This window comes from Salvelinus namaycush, chromosome 2 (genome assembly GCF_016432855.1).
Source record: "Salvelinus namaycush isolate Seneca chromosome 2, SaNama_1.0, whole genome shotgun sequence".
Classification (NCBI taxonomy): domain Eukaryota; kingdom Metazoa; phylum Chordata; class Actinopteri; order Salmoniformes; family Salmonidae; genus Salvelinus; species Salvelinus namaycush.
In genome coordinates this window covers 58,249,501-58,263,754 of record NC_052308.1, presented here as the reverse complement: position 1 = coordinate 58,263,754, position 14,254 = coordinate 58,249,501, and the positions used below count along the sequence as shown (strand labels likewise).

At 41.5% G+C, this 14,254-nt stretch overlaps 2 protein-coding genes across 3 annotated transcripts in view; one reads left to right on the top strand and one right to left on the bottom strand.

Annotated features, from left to right (window-relative positions):
- Positions 1-1,513, top strand: part of LOC120065002 (apoptosis-stimulating of p53 protein 2-like) — a 44,995-nt gene extending 43,482 nt beyond the window's left edge. For both annotated transcript variants that reach the window (XM_039015650.1, XM_039015641.1), the window contains exon 18: positions 906-1,513. In XM_039015650.1, the coding sequence (XP_038871578.1) occupies positions 906-947 (42 nt within the window). In that variant the 3' untranslated portion in view covers positions 948-1,513. The remainder of the gene's footprint in view (positions 1-905) is intronic.
- A 1,416-nt stretch (positions 1,514-2,929) lies between these two features.
- On the bottom strand, positions 2,930-12,445 carry gtpbp2b (GTP binding protein 2b). Its single transcript, XM_039015629.1, has 12 exons — positions 11,724-12,445; positions 11,191-11,217; positions 10,834-11,018; positions 10,512-10,623; positions 9,919-10,116; positions 9,479-9,653; positions 8,881-9,100; positions 7,870-8,005; positions 7,451-7,509; positions 6,811-6,982; positions 6,069-6,233; positions 2,930-5,274 (listed from the first exon to the last, which is right to left on the bottom strand). The coding sequence occupies exons 1-12, from the start codon at positions 11,937-11,939 to the stop codon at positions 5,080-5,082; spliced, it is 1,860 nt and encodes a 619-aa protein (XP_038871557.1). The 5' UTR covers positions 11,940-12,445; the 3' UTR covers positions 2,930-5,079.
- Positions 12,446-14,254: the final 1,809 nt, after the last annotated feature.

The window sequence follows — 14,254 nt, the reverse complement described above, 5'->3', positions numbered from 1 at the left end:
TCCATATGTGTCATTTCATAGTTTTGTCGTCTTCACTGTTATTCTACAATGTAGAAAATAGTAAAAATAAAGAAAAACCCTGGAATGAGAAGGTGTCCAAACTTTTGACTGGTACTGTATATCCAACTTCCAACCTCAAACTAACTGTACCACAATCCACTTTGCTGCTTTTGTAGCCTAACATTTGCAGTGTGTTTTAATTAGCAAACAGGACTGTCAGAACTTATTAATGACAGTAGCTTTTTTTATCAACTTGTAGAGCTGGAAACCTGATTATAACAGTGTGAGCTCTGTGTTTTAAGCAAATAAACGCCTGGGCGCTTAAAGTTATCCATTATGGCAAATTAAATATCAAAAGTCCTACTCTGAGATGTTGTGAATACTGGCCCCGGTGCTAGAGGTCAAAGAATATGTTCAGTGAAAACTCGGGGCGCAACTTAAACTGAGCGGTCCTGTAGGCTATTTGGAGTGTTTATCCGATTGGGGGAAAAAAATATATAATAATAATTATGTCACCCCCAATTCTAAAACCGAAGTTGTTCCCCTGGGGAAAAGTATAAAAGTGCAACTTTCAATCTATTTGGGGAAGAAATTACCCTTGAGGGTCTACTTCTCTGATTAGAAGACTGGTGAAGGCCTAACATTTCTTAGTCACGCATGCCTTGTAAAGACCTACCAGCTCCTTGCGTAACCACCTTGACAAAAACTTTTCTGCCATTTCACATATGGAGATAATCCCTTATCTGGCAAGGATTAATAGATTTCTTTAACTAGTGGGGGAAATCCTGTCACTTAAGAATATTATGTAATAATGCTGAATCTAAATTGAGACCATCTAAATGAGAATCTCAGCCCCCTGCTTACCATAGTTTATGATCTTTAAAATGGTATTTTCTTCTTCTTAGCTGTATCTGAGGATCAAGCCACGGCAGAGGAGCTTGGCTTAAATTATATCGGCTCACGTTCCACCCTACTCGCTGAAAACTACTCCGACTTGAAGAAGTTGAAGACCAAGAAGTTACTTTAGAAAGGCGAATGAAGAACTTAAAAAGTCCAGCACTACATTTCACGCTTTCTGGTCTTTTGGATGTCAAAGTCAAGCATTACACTTCAATCTTTTGGTCTTTTGAACCTGTCTGTGAATGACCATATCATGCTAAATGGTTTTCAACCTATGTATGGATAATATACACATGGTCATGCTGTTTCCTTTTCACTGCAGGAATGTATACACCGTGCAACACGTGTCATGGAGACTTCTGAACAGTGTTTTTTGTAGACGTGTGATTTTCTGAGCAGAATCAATTTGTAAGGGTTTGTAACTGTGGCAGTTGAAAATGTAAAGCTTTTTCTACGTCATGGCATTTTCCATAATCTTACTATCAGGTTATCACAAACGATCTTGCTGTGGGTATACAGTGCCTTCAGAAAGTATTCGTACCCCTTGACTTATTCCACATTTTGTGTTACAGCCTGAATTCAAAATTGATTACATTTGTTTATTTCTCACCCATCTACAAACAATACCCCATAATGACAAAGTGAGAACTTATTTGAAAATGAAATACAGAAATATCAAATTAACATAAGTATTCACACCACTGAGTCAATACATGAAAGAATCACCTTTTGCAGCGATTACAGCTGAGTCTTTCTGGGTAAGTCTCTAAGAGCTTTGCACACCTGGGTTGTACAATATTTGCACATTATTATTTTAAAAATTCTTCAAGTTCTGTCTAATTGGTTGATCATTTGTAGACAGCCATTATCAATTCTTGCCATAGATTTTGAATCCGATTTCTGTCAACTGTAACTAGGCCACTCAGGAACATTTGATGTTGTCTTCGTAACCAACTCCAGTGTATATTTGGCCTTGTATTTTAGGTTTTTGTCATGTTAAAAGGTCAATTTGTCTCCCAGCGTCTGTTGGAAAGCAGACTCAACCAGGGTTTCCTCTAGGATTTTGCCTGTGCTTAGCTCTATTCTGTTTATTTTTCACTTCCTAGTCTTTGCCGATGACAAGCATACCTATAACATGACGCAGCCACCACCATGCTTGAAAATATGAAGTGGTACTCAGTGATGTTGGATTTTCCCCAAACCTAACGATTTGTATTCAGTACATAAAGTTCATTTCTTTGCCACACAAAAAAAAATCTACTTATTTAGGCTTGCATACTTATTGACTCACGACATTTCAGCTTTTCATTTAATTTGTAAATAAAAAAAAAACACTTTGACATTATGGGGTTTTGTGTGTGTGTGCGCTAGTGACACAATCTGTTTCAATCCATTTTAAATTCAAGCTGTAACACAACAATGTGGATAAAGTCAAGGGGTGTGATCACTTTCTAAAGGCACTGTAGTTCCACCTAGATTTGAAGCTCTAATGTTGTGGCTGAGTTACTTTGTTTTCCTATGAATGTCTATTTTTCAATGTTTTTGTAGAACATTTTGTGTGTAAGTACTGTATGTAGCCTGGCATGCTGTGCTAGTAATGAATGTTGAATAGCACAAGCTTCAAGGGTCTCGCTCAACATCACCTCCTTATCCAATCCTTCATATCATAAAGGGCTGCTCAACGTTATTTCTGGAGAGGTACTGTCCTGTATGTTTTCGCTCCAACCATAATCTAGCCCATCCTATTTATAACAATTAGGTGGTTGATAAGCTGAATCAGGTTAGCCACAACTGCGGTTGGAGCGAAAACATAAATGAGGGTAGCTCTCCAGGAACAGGGTTGGTCAGCCCTGCACCAGACAGAATATGACCAGCATTTTTTGGTTACACGTTATAACTTTCATGATTAAGCCATTATAATCCTTTATAAATGCCTAATACTTTCAATGTAAATAGTCATATTAATAGTATGTAGACCCTTTAACTATTTATACATGTTTAGCCTATTCATGAAAGTCATTTATAAAAGTGTAAACACATTTTATTAATGGAATTGAGTAATTTAAACCAGTGACATTTCAAAACTTTGCTTTTAGCTAAGCTGCAAAATCCACATTAAAATGTGTTCTGTGAACAATCTGTGTTGACCATCAAGCCAAATAAGTTCAGCTTTTAAAAAGTCAATAAAAATATGCAAAAATATTTGTCTTTTGATGTTTTTATGGGGAAAGAAAGTGTCACGATAAAACATGTTTAATATTATTTACACAACCTTGATGCAATTCATACACATTACTGCAAACTTGCCACGTGTCTCAACCAAAGAAGCTAATAATACCTGTAATATATTTAATATATAATCTAAAAGAAAAGTGCTCTGCATGCTTTCTGTACTAAATTGGTATATTTCTTATGACAGTAAACATATAAGATACTGTAAAGATCAGCTGACACTTGAATAAGCAGCATACATCAGTGGTCACTAAGACCATGATAAATTGAATCCCATGTTTCACTACCTCACACCTTAAAGCTCTCCCGGACTAGATTCGGTAACCTCTGGCGCACACAAACATGCAGAAGCTATTCCAAAAATACAAAGTGCAAAACTCTCACAAAAATGTTTGTTCTTCAAAATGGTATTTAGAAGTGGATGTACATTACATTCAATGCTTTAGTTATAATTGCACACAACCTCGTAAAGGGTGAGGGATAAAGTCTAGATTTCAATAAATATTTGTCATTTAGGAGTCCCTTTAGTCTGATTTTAGATTTTCACAAGTCCCTATTAAGCATGCAGACTCCAAATGGGTATCTAGCTGCACAAAGCTACCTTGTACACAGACGAGCCTGAAGCTATGACATATACACAGCATTGGGTTCAATGGGTTGACGTAACAGGGTAACAAAAGCGGCGTCTCTACTATGAAAAACATCACATCACTTAATACTTGCCCCTTAATTTCTTTCAGAACGGGTTTGCAATGACTTGACTACGCCAAGCATCTTGACTCGGCTCATTCTCAACCCTCACACATTATTGCTGCCCTACACAGACTTAGTTGAATTTAACATTTAGAAAATTAGCATGGCAGCATTTACGGTTGCCACTTATTTGCGTCACCAAAATGGGCAGCACGTAGTCTACTTTTCCTTAATACTAATCAAGACGAATGAAGTGCAGAGAGTAAACCACAATATTTTAGAAAAAGTATGGAAGGAAACTTGCATTCAAAAGCAAGGTAAAAGAGCTCTTCCTTTTGCAGACAGGACCACCACTGGTCGACTTCCCTGCTTTCCACATGCTTTCGAAAGCAATGCTAACTGATACAACCTGTTTACACTAGCATTGCTACATGCTCCAAAAATGCTAGCCATTCTGCACATTGCTAAATAACAAGCTAACAAACGTAAAAACGACAACACCTTAGGTCAGGGTTTCCCAAACTCCCCCCACGGGTGTACGCTTTGTATTTTGCCCTAACACTACACAGCTGATTCAAATAATCAAAGCTTGATGATGAGTTGTTTAATTGAATCAGCTGTGTATTGCTAGGGAAAAAACCTTCGCGTGCACCCCGTGGAGGGGTGGGGAGGACCGAGTTTGGGAAACCCTGCCTTAGGTAAGTCGACAATGAGCTAAAACTTTTAAAAAGCCAACTATCCCTTTAAACCTCCAAAGGATGGGTATGCTGAGTATGTTCCACATCGTCTAGTCCAAGTAAAACAGGGAGAGCATGCATTTGATCTATTGTATCTGGTGTTTGGAGCCAGAGAGGGATGGGAATGGTTCCTTCAAGCAATCCACAGCAGATTAGATGAAAGTTTAGCCTGCCTTCGAAGAGGTAACCCAGCTTTGACTAAAGACGCTGACCTTTGCCTGAACCCACACTCATTAAAGCGTTGCCCCAGAATCCACCACTGAGAAGGATCAAGGGTTTCAATAGGGCTTTACATCTCTACATGGCACGAAGGGCAGATGAGGAAAGTACAGTACAGACACACTTAGATACAAACAAATGGTGATTACAATACCAGTGTGTGGTTCAATACCAATCTACTGGGATGACGTCCGGTGCCGGCAGTTCACACAAACTTACTCAGAGAGAGGGGAGGGGGAGGGGGGGCATGTTCACGAGAGCTTATCATTTCCTCTCCTTCCCTCCTTTCTCCTCCTCTCTATTTCTCTATCTCCCTCTGGTTCTGGTCGTGGATCTGGTTTTGGTCATGCGAGTCGGGCAGGAGGCTGGTGACGTGGCCGATGCCCTTGGTCACGCCCTCCCTGAAGAGCAGCTTGGCGCCCATGCGGAGGTACTCGGGGTGTTTGATGAAGCGGAAGCCGACCACGGCCCTCTCTCCTGTGCGCAGCTCCTCCTGGTGGTGAAAACAGGGAAGGGCACACAAAACGGTTCGTGTTGACTCGTAAAGCAGCAGGCCACAATCAGTAGGTAGACGTTGTGGAATGTCGTGGATAGAGCTGACCTGATTCCTCTTCCTCTACATGGCAGAGTGGCATGTTTGTTCTATATAATAAAATCTCTATCTGAACATTGCACAAGGTTTCATTTCTGGTATAAAAAATAATAATGACCTTGTACAAATTTGTCTAAATACTACAATGTATGAAGGATGCTGTATAAAAGAAAAAGGAGTGTATACTTAAGCAATAAGGCCCGAGGGGGTGTGGTATATGGCCAGTATATCACGGCTAAGGGCTGTTGTACGACGCAACACAGAGTGCCTGGATACAGCCCTTAACTGTGGTATATTGTCCATATAACACAAACCCCTGAGGTGCCTTACTGTTATTATAAATAGTTTACCGAGGTAATTAGAACAGTAAACAAGGAGTTTTGCGTCATACCAGTGGTATATTTAAACAAGGCCCAAGGGGGTGTGGTATATGGCCAATATACCACGGCTAAATGCAGTTCTTACGCATGACGCAATGCGTAGTGCCTGGATACAGCACTTAGCCGTGGTATATTGGCCATATACCACAAACCCCTGAGGTGCCTTATTGCTATTATATATTGGTTACCAACGTAATTAGAGCAATTAAAATAAATGTTTTGTCATACCCGTGGTATACGGTCTGATATACCATGGCTGTCAGCCAATCAGTCAATCAGGACTACCCAGTTTATAACTATTATTACTAAACTAACCTTTCCATGCAGGCACTCCACGGTGGCCGTCTGTCTTACGTTCCCCACGTGCACGGTCACTTGGAAGCCCCGACGGAATGTTTTGGCGTGGAAGAGAAGGACGATGGCCGCCTCAAACTGCCAGCAGATGGTGGGGTTCATCTTCGGGCTGACCATCACCATACCCTATTCAACACACACACATGCACCAATAAGTACTTTGGGAGATGGGAAAGGAACAACCATTGTGGAAGTGATTTAAAACAACAGTAACACTGCATTCTGACTACATATGATTTGTGAGTTGTTTGTGCGTGTATGTGTGTATTATATTGTGTTGTGAGTGTGCATGGGCATTGTGTCAGATTGTTCCAAGGACCAAAATGTGTTTTTCACTGATAGCTATCAATTTTTTTAAATAACTTTATTTATAGAAGAGATGTATTTTTCCCATGAGGGAAGTTCTTGTCTGGAGTGCTTCAAAAAGAAACTAACAAAAACATAGTTGGCTACACAGACCTCCTACCTATACTTGAGATTTCACACGTAACACACAAAACAGAGGACAGATGACAGTATAACAATGAGCAGTTTGTGCATTCGTCCTGTTTCCAAATGTGACCCTGCAATGTTCAGTCATATTAAGGGATGTGATTGGCAGAACATAGAAAATGGGAGGGGAAACTACAAGTATCTTATAGATAAAAGTCATGAAAATTCACATCTGGGCACATGTGGTTGTGTTGTGGCTGAACCCTCTGACCTTGCGGAGCAGCGAGCGGTCAAAGTTGCCGAGGGCCAGTGTGGCGGCTTGGCCGGCTCTCAGCACCCTGCAGGCCGAGCGGTTCCTATGGATACTGCCCACCTTCAGCCTCAGGAAACGGCCCTCGTCCGTAGGGCCAACCACCAGCCTCTCCCCCTCGCGACACACCCCACTGTCCGCGGGACAACGGGAGGAAAAACATTATGATATGTCAAAGTGGAACTCTCCAGGGCAAATCATTTTTAGCAGCACTTCAGGGTTACACCGTTTGCAGTACATTGACTTCTATTGGTTTTTGATTAGCTAAAAGCTTAATTGAGCAAATCCTCTAAAAGTATCTTCAAAAAAAGCTCAACAAAGTCACCTATCGATGTGAACATGATGCGCGAAAATTGATAATAATCGGTACCATGACATGAATGGGATTTGTTCCACAAATGCTAAACCGTTAGCACTTGGAAACAGTGCCAGGGAAACTAAACCAAAGCAGGATTGCTGTCAGACATTGTCCATAGACAGCTTACAGGGTAAGGAGACCAATATGTCATTTTGTAATTTGGGTGAACAATCCCTAGAACAGCGCTAAATAAATCCATTATCATTCATTCATGAGTATCAATATGACTTATGGCCAACTGACCTGTAGAGAGTTCCTCCCACCACTGTCCCCACATCTGGCACGGTATAGATCTCATCTACCTATATTCACAAGCAGAGGAATTAGGAAGTCTATTTTGCAAGCGTTGACGCAGAATAAGGGTGCGAATCTGAATGTGTGAAAGTGCACGTTCACATCTCGTATGTATGCAATGTATGTGTGGGTGTATGTTTTGTTATGCGTGTGCATGAATGTATGTATGCGTTTGGATGGGTTTGTAAAGAGTGTGTGTAGGTGGGTAATATATTAGTTGTTTGCGCACAAACGCGTGTGCATGTGTATTATTGTGTTAGCGGTGAGTGTGCGTGGACACACACAATGTCCATGCACACACATCATTCACGCAATAATTGTATCCGTTAATGTGTCTGGGTGCGTGTGTGCATACGCAGGTGTAGTACCTGGAACTCAGTGAGTTGCTGCATGAGCTCCTCCTGCTCCTTGCTGTTGCTGAGAGGAGGCAGGATGTTGAAGAAGACCTTAAGCAGGTCCAGACTCTCTCCAGACACGCTGGACAGGGTGAAGATAGGTGTGATGCTACGGCATAAAGAGTGGGCATGAGGTGACTTTTACAACCAGTATATAACCTAAGCATAACGTCAGAAAAGGCGTCGTAATGGTGTCATTTAGGGTAAAGAAATTGGCTTGGGTGATCGTAACGTCATTCTCTGGATGTCAACTGGTTTTCTGGTTGAGGAGACATCAGATAACCAGATAACCAGATTACAACCAGGTAAAGACTAGTTTTTCATAGCTACATCAAGTCATAAAGATGTCATCTTTTGGACGTTATCTGGTCAGATAACCAAATAACAACCAGATAGACATATTTTAATGGTTGCTCAAAAGATGTCTAAAAAACTGCTCACCTGGTTATCTGACTTCCATAAAATGAGTTTACACTTGGGGAAATTGCGTCATTATGATGTACCATGCCAAATTCTGCCCACTAAGATAGTTAGTCCCTTGATTTTTAAATGGGTGTATACAACCAACTAGGGCTGGAAATTGCCAGGGACCTCACAATATGATATTATCATGATACTTTGGTGCCGATACAATATGTTTTGCGATTCTCACAATTCTATATGTATTGCGATTTGATGTTCCAAACATATTGCTCACCATATGTCTGCTGCAGAGGGATAAGCGAGAGCCATGAGAAAACAAGTTTTGATCAATCATGGAAATAAAAGTGCTGAAAACAAATTGTCTCCCTATTTAAAAAGAAGATGGTGAACAAAAAAGGAAAAATACTGGAGTTTTGGTGCAGCTATCGCAAAAAATAATATTGAGATAGTCAAAACAATACGATATATCGTCAAAAAGGCCTAAGGCCTATGTGGTGTATATTGGGTTCTGAATCTCAATTCTAGTTCCCTTCTAGATCTTCTCTCCTTTTCAGCAGCTACCTGGAGGATTGAGCGAACTGCTGGGCGGCTGTGACGGCGTCATCCGGGCTGGCCACCACCATCGGCACTTTGTTACAGCCAGGCAGCTTGAGGACATGCTCCAGCTGGCGTACTGTGCGCTCCACCGTGCCCTTGGCGCACAGGTCCACCTTGCTGACCACGATAAAGATGGGTACCTTTAGTGCCATGGCCAGGCCCAGGTGCTCCCGGGTGGTGCCAGCTAAGGGGGAGAAAATAGTATCTGGTTGGGTCAGTGGTAGGGTTGCAAAACTCCCAGTAATTTACCAAAGTTACCAGACTTCAGAAATGTTGGTAACTTTGGTAATTTATACTTAAGTAGAATTTTTTTTTGTCCATGTTGTCCATGAGTTTCTAGTAAATAGACCATATGGTTCAGGAGAAGATTTATGGAAAAACATCTAGTCAACAATGACCTCATTTGCAATTAACGCCCTCTTTGTAACACTAAGTACTCACATACTGTAAGTAGTCAAACACACATCACTTTTCATAGCTTGCTGGGCCAAACAAATCTTGTAGAAGTTTAAAAAGGCCGGCACAATCTACACTGTTATTATAGCTATATGATCGGGCTTACCTATGCCTGTGTTGGCGCTGACCACAAGCATGGCGAAGTCTGGGCAGTAGCTGGTGAGGCCAAAGATGGTGGTTTTCAGGTACTTGTGGTGGCCGGCCAGGTCAATGAAGGTGATCATCTTAGAAGAGCTCTCACAAATCTCCTCGGCTGTACGGGAGTCACTGTAGTTCACCACCTTCAAAAGCCACATGAGAGGAAGTTCGATTAACTTGTGTGTTGTTACACTGTTTTTATGGGTTCGTAACAAATGGAAGGTGTTCAAAACATTTGTGTGCTGTTACACAGTTTTTTGTGTTTTTACACTTTTTTGTTATATCAGTGTAGTTTTTGAGGAATAAGTTGTTTTTGTTTTTTAATAGTCTTTGCTCAAAGGAAGGGAAAACTCATGCGTGTTTATCCTTCCTTCTTTATCTTGTCACCTATAAGACGCTGTTACCCACCTCCCCTTTGCTATTGAAGCCCAAAATCTCAAAGCTGATGCTTGATGTCCTGCCCGTTTGGATCTCATGAAGGTGCCTGAAGAGGTTGAGGCGTGCCCGGCCTCGCCCGTTGTCCAGCTCGCCTTGCGTCAGCACGCCCAACAGTGTGGACTTCCCTGAGTCCACGTTTCCCAGTACCGCCACACGCAGGTCCAAGAACTGCTCTCATACACACACAAGAGACACTGCAGTGAAATTACAGCAGATTGACGTGGCAGAAATCCTTCATTGTATGTACAGCTTACCATTGACCATTGATTGAGTGCAAAACAAGAGAGTCACTCGCCTTTTGCATTTGAATGCTTAATTGACAAACAGAAAATAAACAATGGGAGATAGGTGAGGAGACAGTGAGAAGTGAATTGAACCACAGACTCCAGTGGGGAGTTGCATATGTGCAAGGAGCCAGGAGTGTTACAACTGGACCACGTCTCAGCACACAGTCAGCCCTTCTACTCTACTTCACTCTGTAGTCCATAGGCTAGCCTTACTTTTGAGATTTGTAATTTGGGTGAATTGTCTCTTAAATAAGTCAAGGTGCTGTTTAATCTCACCTGTTGGTCGTCTGGAACTTTTCGGACAAGAACCTCTGCGATTTTCCGGCAGTTTCTGTCCGAGTCGTAATCCACCTCTCTTTCTCGTAGAAGTGTGATGTCAGCACCAACCCTGGTGAGGCAGAGATAGCACATTTATAACCAACACCTACCAAACTGAGGGGCAAATGTTAAATACAGTAACAATGACAAACTGTCAAATTAGACATTTATAAACTAGTTTCTTCAAGAATCAATGGGTATAATTGAAATGACCATGGAGCTGAAGAAAGTATCCCAGATTGTGCCTTTGGTGATGTTTGCAAACAAGGTAGTGACATACTTCTCTGCCATCCTCCGTAGGGTCTTCAGCGAGGCTCTCATGTCTCCCTCTGACAGTCCGACAAGCAGGCCATTGTCTTCCACCCCAATCTGATACACCGCCTCGCCCCGTCCCTCTTGAAGACGCCATTTTAACTGGGTGGCCAGGTGCTCAAAGCGGTATTGTGTGGGGTTCACCAGCTTCAGCTGCAGTGAAGGTAGAGCACGGGACAGCACTTCACCACCAAGAAGTGTCCAACAGGTGAACCTCGTGTTTGAGAGCATGCATTCATATACATGGATGTGTTTTGACTTTTGATTACTAGCTACAGGTGAAAGGGAAGACGACATGCAAAAAGAAAGAAATGTATACCAGTACCTTATATTCAATGTTTCCCTCTTCAGCCTGAGAAACAGAGGGAAGGACATGTTTTGAAAAGGTGTGCCCGTACTGTGTTTTGACAGACAAGCACACACCCCTGTTGACTAATGTACTTCTGAATAAAAACTACCCACACCACAGCAAGCTATCACTACAGTATTTTACATCTATGCACCACCAGGGAAACAATTTATCTTGCTACATCATGGAGCTGCCAAGCAGCTCTCTTGCAGCTAGTCACAACATTGTTATGTGCGAACGCCAGCTGTTGTTGTCAACAAACAAACAAATGTCCATTCCCTGCTTATAACAACGTTACATATGGCCAAAAAGTTTCTTACCATGGAAAAAGCTCAGACGACAGCATCTGCCAAATGCTAGCTAAAATGATGTCAGAATTTGTAAATAGCTAGGCTCTGGCTAGTCTAGCATTGGATAATATCGCTAGCTAGCTAACTAACATGAACTTGATAGCAAGCTCCAGCTAGCAGTAGCTGTACATCTGCTACAGTAGTAGCTAGCCAACTTACCTCCGGTGGTAAATATGGTGGGGTTTTGTTGGTCTTTGTCTTTTTATTCCTTCGTCTCTTTCTTCTTTTCCCTTTTTTTGAACGCGTTTTTTTGGACGTCATCCTTCTCCCATTACCTGAACTGGGACCTTGCAAATTTGATCTAACGTTAGGCAAATTTGATCTAACGTTAGCAATTGTACCAACGCCGGTCCCGCCTGATATTCGCGCATCCATCACGGGAATGAACTAGCTAACGCGAATCCACACTGTTTTTGTCAGTAAGAATATAACGGACTTAAAGTTGTACGTCTGCAAATGAATCAATACAAATGCATATGGGCTCAGAGTGGGTAGCTAACGCAATCGGTCCAACTGAGGCTGGCCTTCTCTCCATCACTTGCCTTCTACTAGTCCAGGGTTCCCCAACTGGCGGCCCGCGGCCCGATTTATATTATTTATGTTACAAATGTTATATTATTATTATTTGTTCAAATTGTTGGACATACAATACTTAAAACATCAGGAAATCAGTTTGAAATTATCCTTTTTTTTTGTCAAATATGATAGATTCTTGGGCTTCTTGCAGTCAATTTGCAGTCTACAAATTATATTCTGGTCACCGACTATCAACAAAAATCGTCCCGCTGCTAAATCTTGCGGACCGTTAAAATAGGTTGACGATGCTGCCTCAAGCGAGCCTCCACCACTAGTATCCGTGTGATCTGGGGTTTTCTGTCAGGGTTTGCTAAAGTTACCAGAATCACAAAGTCCAAATTGGCTATATAGTAAAAAATTATGACCCTTTTTTTATGTGGTTTTCGGTCTTCATTTAAGATTAGGCATAAGGTTAGCAGTGTCGTTAAGGTTAGGTTTAAAATGCAATTTTAAGAAGATAAATTGTAGAAATAGGCGGGGTTTATGATTTTGTGGCTGTGGTAACTAATGACGACCAGAAGGGAGGACCTCACGGATCGCTTCCTGAACCAACGGGTCAGGTCAGAGATACTTTTGAGGAGATGGGAAACTCCATTGAAATCGAATTAACCCCATTGTGTACGTTTCCCGTGCTAAGTCAATGGGTCATAAGGTGCATTCTGGGCGATTCAAGGGATAATAAGAGCTCTCCTCCAAGGAGTGAATGGGAGTCAATTGGGAGCTCAAAAACCCAACATTAGCATGAATTTCGTCAACAAGAAGTACACCATTAGAAATATTTTCCAAGATGTGAGATAATTAACTTACTATCTGTAATATTGTATAGCTTTGGAATCGTGACATTAGGTACTTTCGAGGAAAATAGGCACGTTTCTCGACTCTTAAATTTTTTTATATATTTTTTTTATTAACAACAAATCAATACAGAAAGTACAAGGGAACACAAGTGTATATAGATTACATATAATGGACAGTCGAGCTAGGGGGTACAATATCACATTACAATTACACAAGGACCTTAAGGGACATACATACACTTACAATTCTAACAGCTTTTTTGTTAGTAGAGTATTTAACTGTCTTAAAATACAGTTCAATTTCTTTTTGTAGGGTAAGAAGCACGTTTCTCGACTCATACCCTGGAGAAGGGATTGCGTGACGATTAGTTTAGCAACCGCGTGACGCATCATGATAACGTGAACGCGATTGGGCGACAGTCTGTTGGGTGGGGTGTTTGCACCTACAGTTTTGCTTCTGTACTGCAGTTTGACTGACGTCCGGTCCAGAAAGACAATTTCTATAGACTGCCAGGGTCCGATTTGAAAATTCCTAATAAGACATTTCAGTCACCACCTTTGTGCACAAAACATCCATTGAATTATTCAAATAATTGTCGCTGAGGCAGAATTTTTCTCCATCACTCACTGCCGAAGATATTAACATTTTAAATTCATCCAATGCCTGCCATGTTGCGTTGCTCCCTGTGCGCTAGTGCGCATGTATGTGATGTTTGCACTGCCGGCCCGCTTGTTAGGCAGCCGCCATAGGGCAGATTGACGAGGGCGCCATTTTCTGAGCTAAACTGACCAAGACGCTCCTGACGCCGCCCTTTGATAAACAGTGCACACCGTGTCAAAGACAAGGGACAAAATATTTTACTTGTCCATTCCCAGCGCGCCTCTCCAGGGTGCTGTTGAAGAGACGCATCTCTGCAGCGCTCCACCAACGTTCCGTCCCAAATTTTTGTATCTGACTTAAATCATGTAGCACATATAGGATATGGTAAAGAGAGTATGTGGCCTTTTCTGTAGCCTACAGGCTGGATATTAAATGTATGACAATGTCATGAGAGGGACAATATTAACAAACAACATATCCTAAAAACAGGACAAGTCAAAGTAAAATGGACAATATAGAATGGACAATCACAACAGTTGTCCAGGAGTTTCACCCCAATGTCATGATCAGGTTTCAAATTTGTATCCATACATTTTTGAAGAACCGATCATAGCGAAAAATAAAATACTTCTGCATTTCCCTGCTGAGTAAACACATTGTAAATAGGCTGACGATAACTCCTGATAAAGTTGGGTAGCTGATATTCAGAGCTTAAA

Bases quoted from the DNA above. Each gene is read 5' to 3' on its own strand.
- gtpbp2b (XM_039015629.1), bottom strand. From the start codon at position 11,939: ATGGATGCGCGAATATCAGGCGGGACCGGCGTTGGTACAATTGCTAAC. The intron at 8,006-8,880 runs GTAGCTGCTGAA...TTTATGCCGTAG, and splicing joins CAGTTCGCTCAATCCTCCAG to CATCACACCTATCTTCACCC. The intron at 7,510-7,869 runs GTACTACACCTG...TTGTGAATATAG, and splicing joins AGCAACTCACTGAGTTCCAG to GTAGATGAGATCTATACCGT.